General features: G+C 42.2%; 3 protein-coding genes across 7 annotated transcripts in view; 2 read left to right on the top strand and 1 right to left on the bottom strand.

Moving 5' to 3' along the window:
- The first annotated feature begins 1004 nt into the window (after positions 1–1004).
- LOC128734400 (mRNA export factor Gle1) lies at positions 1005–3295 on the top strand. Its single transcript, XM_053828594.1, has 3 exons — positions 1005–1079; positions 1143–2558; positions 2622–3295. Exons 1-3 carry the CDS (start codon positions 1065–1067, stop codon positions 3246–3248), a joined length of 2058 nt encoding a protein of 685 aa, XP_053684569.1. The 5' UTR covers positions 1005–1064; the 3' UTR covers positions 3249–3295.
- LOC128734401 (putative tRNA pseudouridine synthase Pus10) lies at positions 3277–5017 on the bottom strand. Of its 2 annotated transcripts, XM_053828596.1 has the most exons (3): positions 4831–5017; positions 3853–4770; positions 3277–3794 (listed from the first exon to the last, which is right to left on the bottom strand). In XM_053828596.1, exons 1-3 carry the CDS (start codon positions 4951–4953, stop codon positions 3357–3359), a joined length of 1479 nt encoding a protein of 492 aa, XP_053684571.1. In that variant the 5' UTR covers positions 4954–5017; the 3' UTR covers positions 3277–3356. The 2 variants fall into 2 exon arrangements, with proteins under 2 accessions (XP_053684571.1, XP_053684570.1); XM_053828595.1 differs by having other exon boundaries at positions 3853–5017.
- Positions 5018–12089: 7072 nt separating this feature from the next.
- LOC128738433 (protein phosphatase 1 regulatory subunit 16A) overlaps positions 12090–21042 on the top strand; it is a 301989-nt gene continuing 293036 nt past the window's right edge. For all 4 annotated transcript variants that reach the window (XM_053833554.1, XM_053833555.1, XM_053833557.1 and 1 more), the window contains exon 1: positions 12090–13216. The gene's annotated coding sequence lies outside the window, so the exon portion shown is untranslated. The remainder of the gene's footprint in view (positions 13217–21042) is intronic.

Here is a 21042-nt window from a genome sequence, read left to right on the forward strand (position 1 = left end):
TGAAAGTGACGAAATGAAAGCTTGAAAGTGTAGAAAAAAAAAAATAAAAAAGACGAAAAAATTTCCTATCACTCACGGCATAACAACTCAAGTATTGTCAATGGCAAGGAAAATTGTCCAATCAATAAGTGCGCAATCGTTCATAAAAGTGCTATTTTAGCTTAAATCGTTTCGCTCTCTTCGACGCACTTATTGCTTGGAAGATAACGAAAAATTGCGCCGAAGGTACCGAAACGATTTAATGGAAAATATAAAAAATTATAATAGCACTTTTATGAGCGATATCGCACTTTGGATGGTACAATTTTCCTCGCAATTGACAATAACACCCCATCGACATCTCTATAACAAGCTGCAGTGGACGTCAGCGACAGCATGTCTTGGGCTCAAAATTTGACAGCGGGCCCAAATCAGGCTGCTGGAAGTTGAGTGAAACGCAGTGCTGACATGCTATCTCATTTTCGCACACACGAAATGTTGGCAGCGAAAACATGGTAGCCTGCCGATGGGGTGGACAATAACAACCGTAACAACCTGAATGAGATGCGCAAGGAGATACGGTTCACATTTCCCACTTACGCCCTTTCGAAACTTCAGGCGCGTTTTACGATGATGGAATTTGCGGAAAATGAAATCTTTCCAGTTTGGCAGGCACACCAGGGCACACCAACTATGCGGCTTTATGGCTTTATTAGCAGATTAGCAGAATTTTTGCCGAAATGCTTGTAAAATGCTGATTATTTTATTCCCAAATATTCTGTAGATTCTTGCTAAGGTTGCTGCAAATTTTTGTAATAGACTGCTTCAAAATGTAAGCAGATTTTATCAGATTTTACGTTTACTTGGAAATTATATTTTGATCAGGAAATTCATCTGGCATCTCGGTTTTGGTTCGCTAAAAAATATTGCTAAAATTTTTGTTTGGAGGTAAACAAAAGTGACAAAAATAGTAAATCATATAAAAATCGCTTCGAATTCGGAAGTTCGCAGCAAAATTTAATGTAAGTGTTCGTCAATTGAATTAGTAGGCTGCTTTCCAATCGATAGAATTTAATAAAAGTAAAATGTCGAATATTTCGGTAAGTATAAAACTGCAAACATTATAACTTAACGGGTTTTAAAATTTATGCTTGATTCTACAGTTCAACGTTGACGATCTACTGGCGGATTTTCATCCGCTAAAAATTTCCGCTCTCTGTAATGCTGCGCGCATCTCTCCGCTGATAAAAGGTTGTACAATCGGTCCGAATTCTACCGAAAACGGACTTCCGAAAGAAAACGATTCCAGTCTGGGTAACGAAGCCGACAGACCAGCGACTGTTTCAAAGAAACACGAAAGGGCAGCTAACGACGTGGGAGATAGACTGAAATATGTCCCCGATTTGACGGTAACGGTACGTAACCCAGCTAGAAGATCGTTGGATAGCTCGACATGTTCTGCAAGACGGGTGGACATAAGCGACTGTCGGGCAATTTCGGTCAAGTTGCACGAACAGGAGCTGGAGCTCACGCGCAAAAAAGAAATGAGAAAGGAAATGGAACGTCGGCAGGCTCGGATACGGGAAGCCGATCGACATCGGGACCTCATTCATGAGGATCGAATTCGGCGGGCTAGTGAAGAGGCGGCTCGGCGGAATCAGGAATATGAGCAGAAAATTCTGGAGGCAAGCAGCGCGCTTGCTCGGCAAGCTGAAGAGTATGAAAAACAAAGGAAGGCAGAAATTGATAGGGAAAATCGGCGAATGGCCGAAGTTTCGCTGCAGCTGAAGCTGAAGCAGGAGGAAATCAAACGAAGGCATGCGATGTTTAATGCGATCCTCGAGCAGCAAGCAACATTCCGCAAAATGACCGAAGTATTTAATAAGACGTTGCTTAGTGTGGACAAGGAGTATTTGGGGAACTTTGCTAGTCAGAATAAATCCGCCTATGGTTTGGTGAAGGCGTTCGAACAGTTGTTCCAAAGTGTTAGGGAAAACAAGGAAGTTAAACAGGAGGATGTTGACAGGGCTTGTGAGCTGTGCAAGTCGATGGAACAAACCAACACCGAAGTGTTTGATATAAAGAATCGTTTACAGCAGGAAATTGCGGAACGAATAAAGAAGGACGAGGAGCAGCAGCAAGCGCAAGCTGCTGGTAAACAGCAGCCACAACCGGCAGAGGCGGAAGTTGCGCCTCCGTCAGCCCAAGACACGACAGATACCAACTCTAAGGTGGCGCCTAGCAGCAACGAACCTCATCCACTGGCAGCGTTTGTGTCCCGCGAAAGCCTAGCCTTTTACAGCGGGATTAAGAGTTTCTACGAGCAGCACCAGGCGGCTGTTAAGGTTCTGTTGGATGATGCGAACATGAAATCGTACCGTTTCAACTGTCAGAAGGTTATTAACACTCCGGTGAATGCGATTTCCGCCGTTAGCCGGGAACATTTTGTCGATAAGTTTCAGCGGCTGGATGCGCTGTTGGCCGGTCATCCGGTGAAAATTGGCGATGCTGTCGTGTCCATTGATGGACACCCGCTCGGGAGAACCTACTGTACGATGCTGCTGGCGAAGAAGTTTGTGGTGAGTTTTGAAGTTGATTGATGTTTCGAATTTTGTAACTAATTTTGGGGGGCTTTTTTTCAGAGTCAAGCAGATACGATGATTTCCAGTAACGCCCCAGCTGCTTTTCCAATAGCTGCAATAATTGTTGCACTCTGGCAAAGATACCCGGACTTTGGGCGGTTCTTTCTTGCCTATCTGCACAAGGAGTGTCCTTATCTAGTGCCGTACTTCCTTCCGCAGTTGGAGGGTCAATCACATGAAGACTATTTTAAAAGTATCGGTTATCGTTATTCGTCTGACGGAACGCTTGAACAGCAGGACCAATACTTGAAACGAATGACCGGCTTGGTACGGCTCTACTCGGCGGTGATCGTTTCCAATCCACGGCGCGGCGAGACGGCCCCTCATCCGCACAGTTTGGAGTGTGGCTGGCGATGGTTGTGCAGTATACTGAATCTGCAACCGCTGCCCGATATCTGTGCGACGTTAATAACCGAGTTCCTTGCAATGGCAGGCGGGCTGCTGTGGGCGCACTACGGAAAACAGTTCGTCAAGGTACTGAGAGTTCTACAGCAGCAGTATCTGCCTGCCTTGAACAAGGTCGACGAAGGAGGTCCGAAGGCGCGACTAGAGGGACTAATTGCCAAGATTACCGCCGAAGGGCGCATCGATCGCCCGGAGGGAATGTTGAGTTCGGATTTTTGGTAGTTGGTTTAAATGTTGTTTGGTATTTTGTTTCGAAAATTTTCAATAAAACTGTAAATATTGTAAAAAAAATATTTCAACTTACGTAGGATACCGGCATGATTTATTGAATCACCGCCTCAACCGCTTTGGCCAATCCAAATAGACGGCCATCACGTCCAATGCATGAATATCAATTTCCTGTCCGATGATACTCTTGAAGCTAGGGCTTGTTCGTCCGAAGTCACTGTGTACCAGTTCCTTGATGTAGGTACCAGCCTGGGTCACGACATCTACGACTAGGGCGCAGTCATTCTTTGTGCTGGCAAATGCTTTGACGCTGTACACAGTCCGAGATCGCGACAGCAAAGGTCTTCGGTGAAGAACCCGCAACGGAGTCCACTGTTCAATCACGAAAGGTTCATTAATGTTCAAGGCATCGACAACTTCATTCGTTACTGGTTTCTTCAGTACACAAAGAGCTCTGTAGAATTTCTTTTTGTCTTCCTCGCCCTGTTTGATGTGAACCAACTCTTCCCGTTCCACCAGCTGAAGGTCTTTGACAGATATCTAGTAAAAAAAATATTTTATTTTAACACTTAAACTGCAATCATAGTATGCCACGAACCTGCAAAGTCTCATCAATTGCCTTCTCCATATCAGCAGCCCTCTCCTCTGTCAGATAGTCCTTAAACGCACCGGGAATCTCCAGCACAAAAGGTCTACCCTCTCCCAGGCAGCGCACGTCCACATCCTCCCGACCACTGGAAGAAAATATTAACCCATCCGGTGGCACTCCAAACCAGGGCGCCACGACAGCCGTCATAATTTCCTGCACACTGTTGGCCATCTTCCGTTTCCCATCGATAACCCAAGGTGTTTGACTGAGCTCTCGCGATAGCTTGTTGTACCTGCCGGCCAGAAAAACGGTCGGCCCAGTGAAGCTTACCTGCTCCAGGACTAACCCTTCCGCCTGTACCACCGGCGGAATGGCAATGTACTTGCGAAACAGTTCGGCACTTACACTGGCCGGTGTAAAATGTTTCTCAAACGCGTTCCGCGTTATGAAATCTTTCTTGCAGTGCTTCTTAGCTTTTCGATCAACAAAAACCTCCGGTTTTATCTTTTCCAGCAGCTGCAATTCCGCTTCTTCGTTAGCATACTTAAAATTAACGTTAACCATCACTCCATTAACGGAAAATTTCTTATCCAGCGCCAATTCCAGCTTTTGGTTGAGAATCATTTTGAAGGCATCCTTCACGGTTACGTCCGGGAAAGCTGTCTTATTGAACCGATCGGGAAACCGTTCCAAAACGGCCAACCAAAGCGACAATTGCCGCAGGTGCAACGCAATCGGCAGCGACACCGAACTGGTAAACCCCTGGCAGTCGTATTGGCGCAGCGCTTCCTTTGTGACAATCTGCTCCAGCAGGGTTTCCATCAGACGTCCATCCAGCAAACCCAGACAGGCAACGCAGATGTTTGCTCGGAATTTTTTCGAAGCATTTTCTTTCACGTCCGTAACGCCGCCGTTCGGAATATCCCTCTGTATTAAATAAAAGTGGTTTCCTTTGATTTCCGAAAGAACATTTGATTTAAAACTTACCTTCTTTAGAGCTTCTTCAACGTCCACGAAATCATCCAACCGGCCCTTAAGAAAACGCAAGCAGCAAATTCGGCAGCAGCCCGCCTGCTGAAGGTAACCGTGAATGTCCGCATTTTCGTTCATTGCTGGATAGAGAAAATTGTCGCTATTGTGTATCGCTAAACTATGCTACCATACGAGAAATTAGTTAAAAGACCCGATAAATTCGGTTTCTGTTAAACCGTGGGGTGGAAGTGGCCAAACGTGTATGTTTGTAATGTTTTGATTTTGCAAATTGCAATCAAATCAAATTGAAATGTCAAAGTAACGTGCGATTCAATGAGATTGCATCAAAAGGTGCAGAAAAAAATCAGAGGGGTGGTGTACATGATACGACCATATAGGTGACGTAGGACTACATATAAGTCGCTGTAGCGATAGTAGGATGTATCCATGTATATGTATCCAGCTTTTTACGAGCCATAATGGCGGACGTGTTCGTAATATTTGAACAGCATTTTTGACATTTTCCTAATACGTCGCACGTTTTCTTTCCGCACGTCCACGGTAAAACTAAAGGAACGTACGGAAAGAAAACGTTTGATGTATTAAGGAAATGTCAAAAATGCTATTCAAATATTACGAACACGTCCGCCATTATGGCTCGTAAAAAGCTGGATAATAATCTAGCTTTTTACGAGCCATGATGGTGCACGTGTTCGTAATATTTGATCAACATTTTTGACATTGTAGCAATACATCGCACGTTTAGTTTTCGCACGCTCACGGCAAAACCAAAGAAACTTGCAGAAAGAAAACATGCGTTGTATCCAGCTTTTTGCGAGACATAATGGCGGACGTGTTCGTAATATTTGAACAGCATTTTTGACATTTCCCTAATACATCGCACGTTTTCTTTCCGTACATTCCTTTGGTTTTACCGTGAACGCACAGAAATAAGACACAGGGGGGCCCTGTAGCCGCAAGGTTACCGAGTCTGCCTTGACAAGGGAGTGGTCGTGGGTTCGAATCTTAGTAGAATCAGGCCATTCGCTGTCAAGTGACTTTAGCATGCGTTTATTCTCAGGCCCCCCCCCACATCCTTCCTACTGCATTCTGCATTAACTAACAATGAAAGCCTCTTGCCAGGGCAAGTTATAAGAGTGGTACTTGCTTGAGGTGCGAATGAAGCCTCTTGTTCAAGGGCAAATTATAGCTTGTTCCACTTCCTGGTTCTAGGAACGAGATTGGTAATGCATAATAAGTAGTAGTAAGGAACACATACATACACACAAAACACACCCTCACTCTGTGCTGAACTCTGCTTTACCGACCATGAAGCCTTTAGCCGGGGCTGGTTATAAGAATGATACTTGCTCGAGGTGCGAATGAAGCCTCTTGTCCAAGGACAAATTATAACTAGTCTCCGCACTTCCCGGCTCTAGAGCTAGATTGGTTGAAAAGTAGTAAGAAGCGTAGAGGGAAAAAGGGGTGAAAAACACACCGAAAAGCACGGATAATAAGCAGTTCGCTCACTCTATAGCGATACTGCAATAACAACGAAGTGCGGAACAACACCTGGATAAAATCACAATAGATCAAAATGCTGGTCGTAGTGATAATATCCACACACAAAAAAAAAAAAAATTAGGGAAATGTCAAAGATGCCGTTTAAATATTACGAACACGTCCGCCATTATGGCCGTAAAAAGCTGGATAGAACAAGACAAATTTTGATATTTTGTCATACAGAACTTAGAATAGTTGAATTTATATTTTATTAAAATCATGTATTTCTTTAGATTTGGATTTAGGAGAGAATTATCTGATAAACAGTGTACAAGCCAGGCAGGATATAATTTATTAGGTAGAAACATCTTCCCAGTAAACCATTTGGTTTGTAAATCTCGGTTGCAACTGAGAAATACGACATCATTTCTAAACGGAAAAGTTATATTTTACGTCAGATAAGAGCATATCCAGCTTTTTACGAGCCATAATGGCGGACGAGTTCTTAATATTCGAACAGCATTTTTGACACTTCCCTAATACATCGCACGTTTTCTTACCGTACATTCCTTTAGTTTTACCGTGAACGCGCGGAAAGAAAACGTGCGATGTATTAGGGAAGTGTCAAAAATGCTGTTCGAATATTACGAACTCGTCCGCCATTATGGCTCGTAAAAAGCTGGATATGTACCAAAGTGGAGGCAATATACGTGCGAAAATTTTGACGATTATTTTTAATTCTATCTTGCATTTTATACAGCGGTTTTTATTGTGCTTTGCAGCTGTACCTGGATTAATCCAGATTATTTTCTCTAATGCCAATGTATATGACAAAAGAAAACAGCAACATTGCAGTTGTCACTCTTTCTCTTTCTCGCTCACAGCATTCGCATTGTCGCACTTTTAGACTGCGGTGTCCAGTAAGGTGCAAAATGCGGGATATAACACGCAACTTAATACTCCTGAATATATTGTGCGCGCATTCCCTTACTGGACACGACGGTTGAAACAGTCGTGTTTCTGAACGGTCGTAAAAAGGGTCGTTTTTAGCTTTTGACAGATAAAATGTCAAATTGTGTCATCATCACTGTTTCATAATTGGAACCAATCGAGCAAAGTGAATAAACCTATAGGAATTACCGTTCTATCAGAAGAAACGGAACGAAATTCAGCATGAAATGAATTTGTATTTTCAACGCCGGTTTGCCGAAATTTTCTATAGTGAATAAAGCGTAGTTTATCCTTCATTATCCAAACAAGCAATAACAAAGCAATAACGTTCGTATTCGAAAACAATTTGTTTAATGCTTTCGTATGATTAACACGAAGTCACGATCAAGGTTGTGACAGAAACGCAATGAGCCTGTGTTGCCAGTTATGGCGATAAAACATTACGAACTGTGTTGCCAATTTCGTCATTTTTTTACCTTTGGAACGTTTGAAACAGTACCTGAACTCCCCTCGGAATCCATCGATCAAGTAAATGCACAATATGATTGAGATATATTGCCCGTTTCTTTGGTAACAAAACGTGCTGCTCACTTTTTTGATTGCTTGAAATCGTCGCAGAAAGAATCTGCTTGGCTGTATGTAAGTTATAAGCATATATTATGCTTGTCTAGCACGTAAGCTATTGATTTACTTGACAAAATAAACGATATTTGCCCCCGCGACGATTCTGGCGACGGTTTCGCCCACGACGGTTATAATTCATCGCGTACGAAAGGGTGGGAAATTGATAATAACTAAATATTGCAAGGAAAATTTTACCATCCAAAGTGCGATATCGCTCATAAAAGTGCTATTTTGCATTAAATGCTCGATTTAATGCAAAATAGCACTTTTATGAGTGATGTTGCACAATTTTCCTTGCAATTTGTAGTATAGGACACAGGGAGCAAAGGACCACAGGAACGAAATACTCTTGCTTCTGTGTCGGTCGGCCTCTGATATACTAATGAGATATATTTTCAGTTTGTATAATATAACAATGTTGCGATAGATACCATGCTGCTAATATTGCGATGTTTACGACGCTACTAGTATTGCGATGGTTACGATACTACAATTACTTCCTTTTTAATTTTTTTTTTTAACTAGTTTATACTACACATAATCTTGCAAGTACGATGGTTGACGAACTACACGCTTAGTTCTGGATTCATGGTCAGATTCATCATCACGTTCAGCTTGCCACCACATTTATTACAGCTTTTTCCCCTCGCTGGACATTTCTCATCTCGAGCCAGATGACCAAAAAATCCACACCGGTGGCATTCCGCACGTGTTGTAGAAACAAATTGATTGTTCGATTGTTGTCGATTCGTTGATACTTCAATTTTATTAACTTCGTCGATCGCCCCATTTGGTTTGTTGTCAATTAATTCCGTTACGAAAGATTTCTCCTGCAAAGCGACAGTTTCAAAAGCCTTTGCCACCCGTAGAGTTTTTTCAAGATTGATGTCTCCTTTCTTGAGAAACTCTCTGCGCAAAATAGCTGACTCACAAGTCTGTATAATTTGATCCTTAACATTTTCTTCGATCTTGCCACCAAATCCACATCGTTCAGCCTGCAAGCGAAGTCGAATGGCAAAGGAATCGACGTTTTCGCCAGATTTCTGCTTCATTTGTCGTAGCAAATGTCGATCATAGGTTGAATTCCCTTTCGGAAGAAAAAACATGTTGAGTTTCGCGATGGCCTCTTCGTAACTTGTCATGTTTGGGGTGTAGTTTTCCACATTTACTAACGGCCCTCGTAAATGACTTGCAGGTACGTCTGGCAGTGCCTCAAACAACTGTTGTACTTCAGGTCCAGCGTAGTGAAGTAACAAATCTTTCTTCCATTCTTCGTCGTTGATTCTACTTGCACGTATCATAGTTTGAAATGATCGCAACCACTTACTCCATTCAAATGTACAATTTTCCTTTCTAACAAAAGGTTCAATCCAATTTCCAACCATTTTTCTCTTTTAAACCGGATTTTTTTTTTTTTTGGAATCTCTCAAATTTCCTTTTTCCTTTCTGCATTTAAGCATCTGATCTATTTCTAATTTTTTTTTTCATTTTTCAGCCCTGCTCTAAGCAGAATAGAATCAGTCCATTTTCTTCCTCAACCTGCTCTTAGCAGAATAGAATCAGTCAAATCAAATACCACATTTAAGTGTCTGATCTATTTCATTACTTTTTCTACTGTATTTTAATTTATATTTCTTTTTTCAATAAGGTAAAATACTTGTTTTTTTTTCTTACCCAATGATTTTTCCATTTTATTCCTCGTCGCCAATGTAGTATAGGACACAGGGAGCAAAGGACCACAGGAACGAAATACTCTTGCTTCTGTGTCGGTCGGCCTCTGATATACTAATGAGATATATTTTCAGTTTGTATAATATAACAATGTTGCGATAGATACCATGCTGCTAATATTGCGATGGTTACGACGCTACTAGTATTGCGATGGTTACGATACTACACAATTGACAATACTTTAAAGATTTTACATCGTCAGCATAAAAAGATCGACAGCCTGGTGGCAGAAGAGCTGATAGTTCGTTTATAAAAAGAGAAAAGAGCAAGGGTCCAAGGTTGCTCCCCTGTGGCACGCCAGAGATGTTGTTAAACGAGTCGGAGAACTCTGATCCGATCTTTACACTTAGCTTACGGTGTGTTATGTACGAACATAGCCACCTGCAGAACGGTGCGGAAACTCCCAGCTTCTCCAGCCTAGCAAGGACGATGCCCTGATCCACTCGATCAAACGCAGCTTTCAGGTCCGTGTACACTGCATCAATTTGCATCCCTTCATTCATGTTACGCAGGCAGAACGAGGCGAAATCGACGAGATTCATGGAGACTGAACGTTTTGGAAAAAAACATGCTGGTCTGAGGAAATGTGGTGTTGACAGCTAGCGAAAAAAGCGTCGTTCACCACTATCTCGAGCGCTTTAGAACTTGAGAGTAACGATGTCATCCCTCGATAGTTTTGAACGTTGCGCTTATCACCCTTCTTGTGTACAGGGAACATTACTGATTCTTTCCATACAGTAGGGAACTTACACTGCTGAATTGAAGCATTGAACAACAGCGAGAGAGGTCTAGTGAGAACAGTAGAATACTTTTTTAGGATTCAGGAAGATGGAATACCGTCAGATCCGGCCACTAACGAATATTTTAATTTTGCGATGGCAGTTTTCACAATCTCCTCCGTTACACGAAAGACGTTGAGGTTGATGACTTCGTTAGGTGTGATTCTAACAGCATAAGCAATTTATTCTGAGGAAGCAGGAGCACGATTAAAAGCCTGCTTGAAGTGAGTAGCAAAGAGGTTGCATTTATCGCGAGCAACGTTGGCTTTACGATCGTCCAGAAACAGATCAACAGGTAAAACAGTGGTCTTATCTCTCTTTCTCTAGATTTATAAATGCAAGGATCGAAATATTGTATTTTACTTGTAAGTTTGTATTTAAGATTAAGATTTTGGTTTAGTAAATTAGTGTTAGATTTGATTCCACTCAAGCTGTTATTTCTCTTTTGATTCAATAAGCCTGTTTTCACTCTGTTCACCCGGAAAATTCGAATTCACAAATTCCAAGTGCTATCGGTATCTTCCCGTTATTACGAAAGAAATTTCGAAGTTCCGTTTCAATCTACGAAATAGGGTTGCCAAGTGGTCGGTTTTTGGCCGGCCCGACCGGTTTTTCACCTGCAAAGCCGGTGGCCGGTCAATCCTGCAAAAAGGCCGGTTTTCTGACATATGAAGCCGGATTGGCACTTTTTGCCGGGTTTGTTAAATTCTCTGATAAATTTATTAGCAATTCTGAGTAGTGGATCATTGAAGATAGCCAGTTTTGCAGTGACAATACTTTGCTTCTGACGGTAATTAAATTGTCCACTAGCACTAAAAGCAACTAGTTGTCACTCTGAAACTATAGCTATGCTATCTTCAATAATCCATTTAATGTTCGTTGCGGTTTCGATTCCGGCGACTGCAAATCCGCTAATAATATGCTGCGACAAACCCCCCCCCCCCCCCCGCATTTTTTGAAGGCAGGACCGAGCGGCCGGTTTTTGTAATTTTGAGACTTGGCAACCCTACTACGAAACGTAAAAATAAGAAGAACCTTCGCCCCTTAAACGCCGAAACATAAGCCAATTACTAGATTTTCCAATCGATTGGTGTAAGAATATTGAAAATCGATCGGGAAACCACTAAGCTATTAGCGTTCAAAACCTGACTACTTTTCGAGAAAGGTTTTTTGGAATGACATCCTATACCAGCTACCTTCCTGAAAGACGTAGTCCTACGTCAAAATACGATTTTCTTTCGCTAATAGATATTTATCTAATTTCAAATTGTGCTGTTTGCTGCACATTTGGCAGCTCTGCGTATTTCTATGCAAACCAGATTGGTGTTCTAAGCCGACAGCATGGTTGGCTTAAAACGTGCATTTTCAATGCATTGATAAATAATTATTCGGATTTAATTCTTTTACATTCCGGCAATCTTGTGTGCATTATTAAGTTCGGAAAATGTAATCAATATTGCTACACATCACGTGTAGTATTTTTTCTTGGTTCAAACAGTCGGAATATTGATAAAATTATTGACACAATATTCCGTGTCTTGTGTTGGCCTTTTGCTTAAGTATCCACTTATACATGTGCAGTGTGTCTGCATGACGATATCATCTTGCGCTCAGTTTCAGCCAGCAGTCAGTCTTCGCGTCGGCTTCGTCATGGTCCAGAAATTTGCCAGTGTTCGTCTAAGCTTCGTGCGGTTAGGTTGTCTTCCAGTTCGTTGTTCGGGTTAAAACTAGGTAGCTGCTAGTTTTGGATCAATCAGATGTGTGGTATAAGTGTGGTTTTTTCCTTTCTCGTTTGTAAACTTTGGTGAAAATTGTCACCAAAACATAGAACGTGTGACCTTTATCCGATAAATTCGTGAAAAAACCTTGGTTAGTTTTGCACTCATGAATGGTGCATGTATGAAACCCGTGTGTGCGCGATAAATCACCCATTCAAGTGCTCTTTTGGATACCTGTGTGCTACGCCAAGGAGAACGAAAAGATTGGCACCACGCAAGCGTAACTCACCTATGGAAGTTTACTTTTTCAAGTCGCACGCACACTGCTGCAGCAAAGAACGCATCCCGTCCCGACGTCGCCGTCGTCTGTTGTGCTCTCTGCTGGCAGGTTGACGATGATGGAAGCACCTGAAACGGATATTATCTTCTCCATACGTGCTTATCGCTTTCTCGTTGTCTTGCCGTCGTCGTCGGTGTGCAAATTTGAGTAAAGTTTGCGAATAAAAGGGTTTACTTTTCGCTGCAACGTTCGTGGTGGCTCGAGTGTTGCATAAACAGGTTTTTATCAGTCGTTCCGCTCGCTTGTGTATCGGTGTGTTAGTGTGTACATTCTAGTGGCTGACTGGCTAGCTGGCTGGCAGCAGACAGCCTACTTTCATCGCGTCGTTTGTGGTTGGTGGCCTATCTAGCAGTAGTTAGTAAGTGGATCAGCCGGGCGTGTTATTATTGGATAAAGCGGTGTCGTATAGTTCGTCGAATGGTTTAGTGGATTGTTTCAAGGTAACCAAGAATTGAGTTCAGATTAGTTTGGGTGAGATTCACAATTGTATTTTTCTGACTGGTGGTTTTTGGAACCAGGTGGTGTAAGTTCAAGTTGAACCTGTTAATGTTCAAGTGTGCAAAAGAGTTCAAGAACACACAACATCCGATTCACCGACTGAAAACAAAACACAAAAGGGCAATAATCGTTTGAGACGCTTGTTTATTTGCGAGGTGTTATTGAACGATTTGAAGTTGAGATTTATTTGAACCTCATGAGTTGGCTGCGAAGTAACAAGTGTAAATGCCGGTTAAAGATTACCCATCACTGAAGAGGTAAGTGTTACCTCTTAAGGTTATTTTAAAGTTATTGTTATGAATTAACGAAGAACTACGTTTTTGTTTTCTATATTAGGGTGCATTTTAGAAGTACGAGAAATGAACATGTAACGCAAACTAGTTCCGTTATGATATTTCAGATATTTTTAAATGGATTTTAAAGATATTTGCATCAATCGATCAAAAAAATGTCTAAGCATTAACCAATGCTTATAACAATAAAAATATCAATCACTGTCAATAAATAACGAATCAACTAGCACATATAAGCACGTTTTTGGTTCCCACACTCGCGAGGACAAGTTGAGAATTCAACTACCTCGACATTAGAACTAAAATGACCAGGCTTTCCCGTCCAATCGGTGAAGAAATATTGGTTTCGATTAAACCTAGACCAAGTTGTTGAGCTAAAAGTAAACAATTTTGTTAAAATGTGAAACTACTCCAATCCTTCCTGTCCCTCCATGCCGTCTTAGATGGTTTAATCCTCCTAAGTTTTACATTCAGAGCTTCGAACCATTCGGATTCCCACTTTTGTTCCACGGCCTTCCTGCACCATCGAATCCTGTCTACTGCTGGTATCTTTTTTTTTTTTTTTTTTTTTTTTTAATTTTATTTTCGCTAGTGAAGGAAAGCCCGTTGGAGTGAAACTCCTTTTAAGCCTCCTCTCCGACAGGCACAAAACCTTCAATCTTTTCAAATTGAATACAGTGGTGTGCACTTTCCAGTGAGCGACATGCTCTTTTAAGGAAGTGCTTAACTACTTAATATCTAGTTCGTGAGGTTATTGACTTCATTTTAATTACAATTTTTGTTTGAATTAACCAATGATCTTCTAAACTATTTACGGGTAGCAGATGGTGGTTTGGTAGGTGGTGGGTGGTGGGTGGTGGCAGTAGATGTCGATGGGCGGCGGCGGCTAGTGGAGGAAGATAAGAGCAGAATAGAGATACAGTTTTAGTAGCGAGTGAATTAATGCAGAAACTGTTGAATTCTCATCTTGAACAAGTTCTTCACAGATGTTTTGAATTCGTTCAGAGTTGAGCAACTTTTACACGTTGACGGCAACTGGTTGAAAAGTTTACTTCCAATGAAGGTAAACTTCTTGCGACCATACTCTGTTCTGGGGCGAGGGAGTATGAAATTCCCAGCTTGTCGAGAAGCGCGGTTTTGTTGGTGTCTAATTAATGTTGAGTTGTGATGATACTGGGGATCATTTACAGTTTTCCACATTTTGACCAATATTTGGAGTTCGTAGAGGGCCCTTATCGGTAGGACCGAATCGTTCACATTGGAGTATAGCATGTTGGTAGGATACAGAAATGGCTTTTTAAAAACAATTCTCAGGCACCTGTTTTGTAGTACTTGTAGTTCTCGCAAGTTCGCTTTGCTCGCAGAACCCCAATTCGCAACAAGGTACTGAATTCGAGAATGCACTAGGGAGAAGTACATCATCTTAAGACAAGTTAGCGGCAAGAACGGTGAGACTCTTCGCAATATTCCGCATAATGAACTCAGCTTTTTCTTTAATGAGCTAATATGCGCAGTCCAGCTCATTGTAGCATCGATTGTCATTCCCAGATAACAATATACGTTAACCTTTTCAAGTGTTACACCTTGGACTGAGACAGGCACAAGGTCTGGTAACTGCTTCCGCATGGAGTGTATCAGCATGTATTTGGTCTTACTGAGATTGAGAGACAATTTGTTTTCATTGAAGAATTCCATAAGCAGCGTAACGTCCTCCTGGATTTGTCTTACAATCCTTCTGCAGTCGAGCGCTTGGTAAAATACAGAAGTATCGTCAGCGAACAATCGGACCTTCCCGTGCAACTTCAACTTGCATAGGTCATTGATAAACAGTAAAAAGAACACAGGACCTAAATTGCTGCCTTGTGGTACCCCAATCGATATAGGATGCTGAGGACTGGAGCAATTTCCAATAGACACATATTGAGTACGGTTGGTCAGGTAACTTTCCAGTAGCATCTTGGTCGTTCCCCTTATTCCATAGGATTCAAGCTTTTGCACCAGTAACATGTGATCAACAGTGTCGAATGCTTTTTTCAGATCGATAAATAAAACTCCACCAAAGCTAGCGTTGTCGAGTGAATCATAAATATCCTCTACCAAGTCACTTGCAGCTGCGAGCGTATTCGAGCCTTTCCTAAACCCATACTGATGGTTGTAGATCAAGTTGAAGCGGGAAGTATACTCAACCAACCTAGCTACAATGAGCTTTTCAACAATTTTGTCGATTATAGACAACGTTGAGATTGGTCGATAGTTGTTGAGTTCCTTCGTGTCTCCTGATTTGAAAACAGGAACTACGCGGGCTATCTTTAAACAGTCAGGATACTGCCCAGTTTGTATGATTTCATTAAAAATATCCGTTAATAGCCATGCGAAAAACTCGTGATGGGTTTTAATAAAGTTCGCTGTTATTTTATCTGCTCCAGCAGATTTTTTGGAGTCTAAATTGTTAATAAGCAGCAGTATCTCATTGATGGAGGCTGGTCTTAGGAACATAGATGATGAAGACGACGGCATAGTTCCAAAACGGTGGATGTTGCGATTACTCGTGATGGAAGAAGCCAGATCAGTACCAATTTTACAGAAATATTCATTAAAAGCCGTGCAAATCTGCAGTGAATCCGTGGTGATATTTCCATTTACCCGAATTGCAGTCACTTGGTTTCTTGTATCAGATTTTCCAATAGTTTGCTTTATTATTTTCCAAGCATTAGCTTGATTGTTCCCGCTAAGCATCCTCAGGTAGTATTCTCGTTTGCAACGCGCTTTTTTCGCTTGCAGCATCTTCGACACATGGGACAGCAGCTCGGCTGCACGTATATTGTTCGGATCAGTTCGCACTTTTTTCAGGTGGTTGTCTTTAATGCGTATGAGCCTCCACAAATCAAGCGTCATCCACGGACAGTGTCCTTTGATTCTCACCTGTACCGTAACCGTCCTTGTGCAGTCTCTAACGTGAGCATTATAACGACCAATCACATATTCCAACTTCTCATTAGCAGTCATTGTCAGCGGTAAGTTCAACATCGATTGATGGAAAAGTTCATTCAATCGGTTATGGTCTATGATTTGTTTTGTCAAAAGCTTTTCCGCGGTCTGGCAGATCATATCAAATGACGAGAATATTAAATAATGATCGCTCAGATCGGTGCCAATAGTATCATTGATAACTGAATCAGCTAAATAATCGGAACATACAACATGATCGAGTACATTACCACTCGCAGGCCTCGTGGTAATTGTATTAGTAACTAACAAATTATACGACGCCAACAGTCGTGTGTATTCACATACAATATTGTTGGAGTTAATATTAACTGGAATGTTGGTATCCCCTACAATTATACATCTATGTCCGCTCCGAACTACTGAGATCATATTATCAAGCTCATGAAGAAATCTTCTAACATCAAATCCAGGTGGTCTATAGACAGCATGCAAATCAATCGGTTTACCATAGGTTTTAAATTGGCAGTGAATATGATGGAATCCATCGACAGTTCTGTTCACACATACGCTCCCATTCAGCTCATCTCGAACAAAAACAGCTAGCCCCCCGTGAGAGTCGCTTCTGCACGAAAACGTCCCATTATATCCGTCTATCTTGTATAATTGAGTCCGATCATCCTTTATCCAGGTCTCACAGAGCACAATAACATCCACACGCTCATTGCACCTTTCCAACAACTCTTTAATGGAATCAAATTTTGATAAATCATTTATGCCTCGAATGTTTAGTTGCAGCAGTTTAAAATTCAAACGAGAGAGAGATGTGTTTTTATTTAATATCCAATCTTCATAACAATTATAAAATCTATTACTACACATATTTTGTTTTTATTAAATTTAGTTTCTTACTGCCGACGCTTCGGAGCGGGTTCCTGAATAGAAATCGAGTGTGAGGTAGAGTTGGCATTAAGTTGCCTTTTTAGGGTACATCTCTCCAGCTCTTCTAGGTCCTTACGGCTGCGAATAATTTCAGTCCTCGAGTTATCAGTGCGCTTAACTAAAATTGCACCATTCCGTCCCGGCCAGATGTATTTACATTCCAACAATGTTTGCGCCTCTTTTACTTCACTAAGCAATTTCATGCCAAATGCTGTTAATTCGTCCCGCAGAGTAATTTTCTTTCCTGGGCGCGGAATAGAAGAGTCAATATCCGTGGACAAAAGTAAACCACGACTCCTCTTTTTTGCGAATAAATCCTCTTTATAGCATATGTCACTGAAGCAAACTTTGATCGGGGGAGCTCTCGCATCGGTTGGGTTAAAATTCTTCGGCAACAAACGTTTGGCTTCCACGATCGCTCCATTAGGCAACTGACATCCAACAACAGCAGCAGCATTGTATACCGTTTGTATAGGGTCTTCATTATTTTTCATGGGCATACCTATTATTATGGCATTTTTTGACACAGCGGCTCGGTTAAGCTGATCCAACTCTCGTTCAAGACCGTCGACACGGTCATCCATCGCATGTTGCTTAGTAGCGAGTGATTCGACGTTTGTTTTTAATGTATTGTGGTCGATTTTCAGAGATTTTACCTCTGATAGTAGCGTATCTAATTTATCGGAGAGAAAACTTTGAAACTTCTCCATCTCACTAACCGTTTGTTGCACGGCGCGCATTTCAGCCCGTGACTCACGTACCTCCGCCAGAACAGCTTGGATCTGCGTTAATACTTGGGATTCAACCGCAGTAGTGTTCGTTGTTCGCTGGTAAAGTTCATGACATTCCGTGGAGCAATAATAAGGTTCACTGCGAAGTTTACGCACCGCATTACCAATTACATTCTTACACCCGAAGTGTGCACATTTATGACAATAAACACATTCAATCACTCTCTTGGCTTCCTTTTCCTCTTTTTTGCAAATAACGCAAATAATTGCATCCTCGGACATCGCTGACCCTTGAGGTTTTCTGTGACACTCCACTGAAATCGCACTCAATATTGACAACAAAACGAATTGATGATCAGCCGTAGCAGCAACAAACCGGTATACGATGCACAGTATTAAATGACAGGAATATATTGTGAAATATTTCAAGCGATGCACTTTGATGACAATGATAAATATGACAAAGACTGCATTTTTGAGAAAAATGATGGCAGATATAATATAGCTCAAACAGACCAATTTTGTTACTTGATTTTATATGCTCTTTACTGCATGCATTTTCGAGATAACACCACACCGAATTATAAACGCTTTCACCTCGAATTTGATGTATTTTGATTAGAAGATGGTCAATTAAATCCGCCGAAATAGTTGAAACTCCATTATAGATGATTTGTTGCTTAGATGATTATTCCGCTTGGGGTTGATTATTCCGCTTTCTCTTCCTTTGTTGGCCATCGTATCAGCTTCGGTGTTTCCTGGGATTCCAGTATGCCCTGGTGTCCAGCACAAAGCAGTATCCTTTTCTTCCATTTCAATTTGAGCTGCTCTGATTCAAGGGTGATTGGTGATATTCCCTTGAATTGCAGAGACGCAACTTGCTGAATCCGTGAAGATGACTGTTCTGTCCTACTTGACTTTAAAGCAAAAACACCGGCTTTAGCTTCCGCAGAAAAGATAGAACAACCATCAGGAATTCGTCGACATCGATTGTTGATTCCGTCGACAATGCCAAAACCCGCCCGACCATCTTCATCAAGAGAGCCATTCGTGAACACGTGCCAGAAATCATTGTATTTCCCTCGTTCTAAAGCCGTGAAGAGCACCCTAGCTTTACTTGGTGCCTCACCGACTTTGAACTGACCTTTGATCGACCAGTCTGTTATCGGTATTGCAGAGTTCCAGTTCCTCCTGATTGGCATTGGCACTGGGAAGGGTTCCACTGGTGGTAACTCCATGCTAGTAAGACTCGTGAAAGTTAACTCAGCACGGTTGGATATCGGCCATACTCCATCGAAGTTTGACAATGCTTTCTTTTCCTCCAGCTTGGAGGATTTGGCGACGAGTTTCTGACATGCCAACATCTAGAAGGGCAGTTCTGCGGATTCGACACATAGTGACAACACCGGACTGGTCCGGAAGGCTCCGGAAGTTATGCGCAGGATGTCATTGTAGACTGGTTTAACTATTTTGAGGACCCCATTCTGGCTTCTGCTGACCATCCCCCATCCATGGAAAAGCACCGGAAGGATAGTAGCCTTGGCGATGTACAACAGTGTCTTCCTTATGCCTTCTGGAATCCTCTGTCCGAGAGTTCGTAGTATTTGTACACAGTTCTTGCACTTCTTGATGATCCTGACATGGGTTTCAAAACGGAAAGACGTAGTTAGTGTTGCTTCTAAAACTTTCATACTCTTCACCCCGGGGATAATCTTCCCGTCCAGACGAATTTTCCGAAGTTTTGGGTGCTTCCTCTTTGGACAGATGTGCAGGTGACTAGATTTTTCCGATGCTCAAAACTCATCTCGGCTGCCCAAATGGATACACTCTTCACAGCCTTTTGAAGTACCCTCCTAACAGCCTTGGCATTCAGTCCGGAAACAAGTAGGATTATGTCGTCAGCGTAGACGAATATTTTCGCTCCTCTTGGGATCCTGTTGAAGATAGAGTCTTTGCTTGAGGAAGCTACGCACATACTGTAACATGCGCCCGGAGATAGCCCGTCGTTCAAGTTGTCGAATAATCGCCTTGTTTGATATCCTGCCGTACGCTTTGCTGATGTTCAGAGCAACCAGTTCACTATGTTTCTTCTTATTCATGGCATCATCGATACTGCCTTGTGCCTTCAAGGTCAGCTAGGTAGAGATCCAGACCTCTACCACGCCGAAGTCCATACTGACGGGGATCCAAGAGTTGGCGTGTTTCGATAGTTTCGATTAACCTGTTAATTATCTTTTCCATAGTCTTCCCGGCACTACTTAGCAAGGTGATCGGCCGTTGATTACCAACCACCTTGGTTTCGGCAGTGGGATCACGATTCCTTCCTTCCATTCCTGAGGGATGCAGCCCGTCTCCCATATGCGGTTGATCAACGTCAGGAAAACAGTTTTCGTCCTAAACGGCAGGTGTTTCAGCATGGGGTGCCCTAGTAGATCTGGTTCAACGAAGTTTCCGTTACCCAGATCAATCAACCAGAGCAACTCATTCATAGAAATGTCGGAATTGTATTGGTCGTCGACGTCAGCAGAAACCACAGAGGAGAATGGTTCATTCAAATCCGACGGTCTCCTGTAACGCAATCGCAATTGGAGGGTTTTGCTGCATAAGTAGTAAGAGTTCGTCCATATTGTTCTGTAGGCCGTTGATGTTTCATTGTAGGGACAGCAAACGATTGGGCGGAGGTCTGATATTGCTAGCATCATGGGTATTGCAGATTTCCGGTTTCGACATAGAAAGATCCAAGCCATTGGTGTTTTGTTGGTGCTGGTCCATGGTTAATTACGTTGGTGGAACCTCCCACGTCTGATTCCTCCTACGGCTCCTTCTACGATAATGTCAGGGTCATGACAATCTTCTATAGTACTGCCGGAGGATTCCATTGGGGTACTCCTACCAGTTTGCGACAAGTTGGTTCATGTGTTTCGCATCTTCTTATAAGGGGGAGGGGGGGGGGGGGAGGATGATCCAGAACGAGATTCGGTCGCCTTGATAGAAGCCTGTTTCTTTTTCTGTACGACCTTATTCCCGTCCTCCGTTTCCATTTCCGAGTCATCTTTGATTGGTGCTTTGCTTTCCTTGTTCTTTTTTTGTGTCCTTTAAGTCGATTAAAACCTCCTTCAGGTCCGTCAGTTCCATTTCCAATCCTTTCAATCTTTCCAATTCCTGCCGCAG

The sequence above is a fragment of the Sabethes cyaneus genome, chromosome 2, assembly GCF_943734655.1.
Source record: "Sabethes cyaneus chromosome 2, idSabCyanKW18_F2, whole genome shotgun sequence".
In the NCBI taxonomy this organism is placed as follows: Eukaryota; Metazoa; Arthropoda; class Insecta; order Diptera; family Culicidae; genus Sabethes; species Sabethes cyaneus.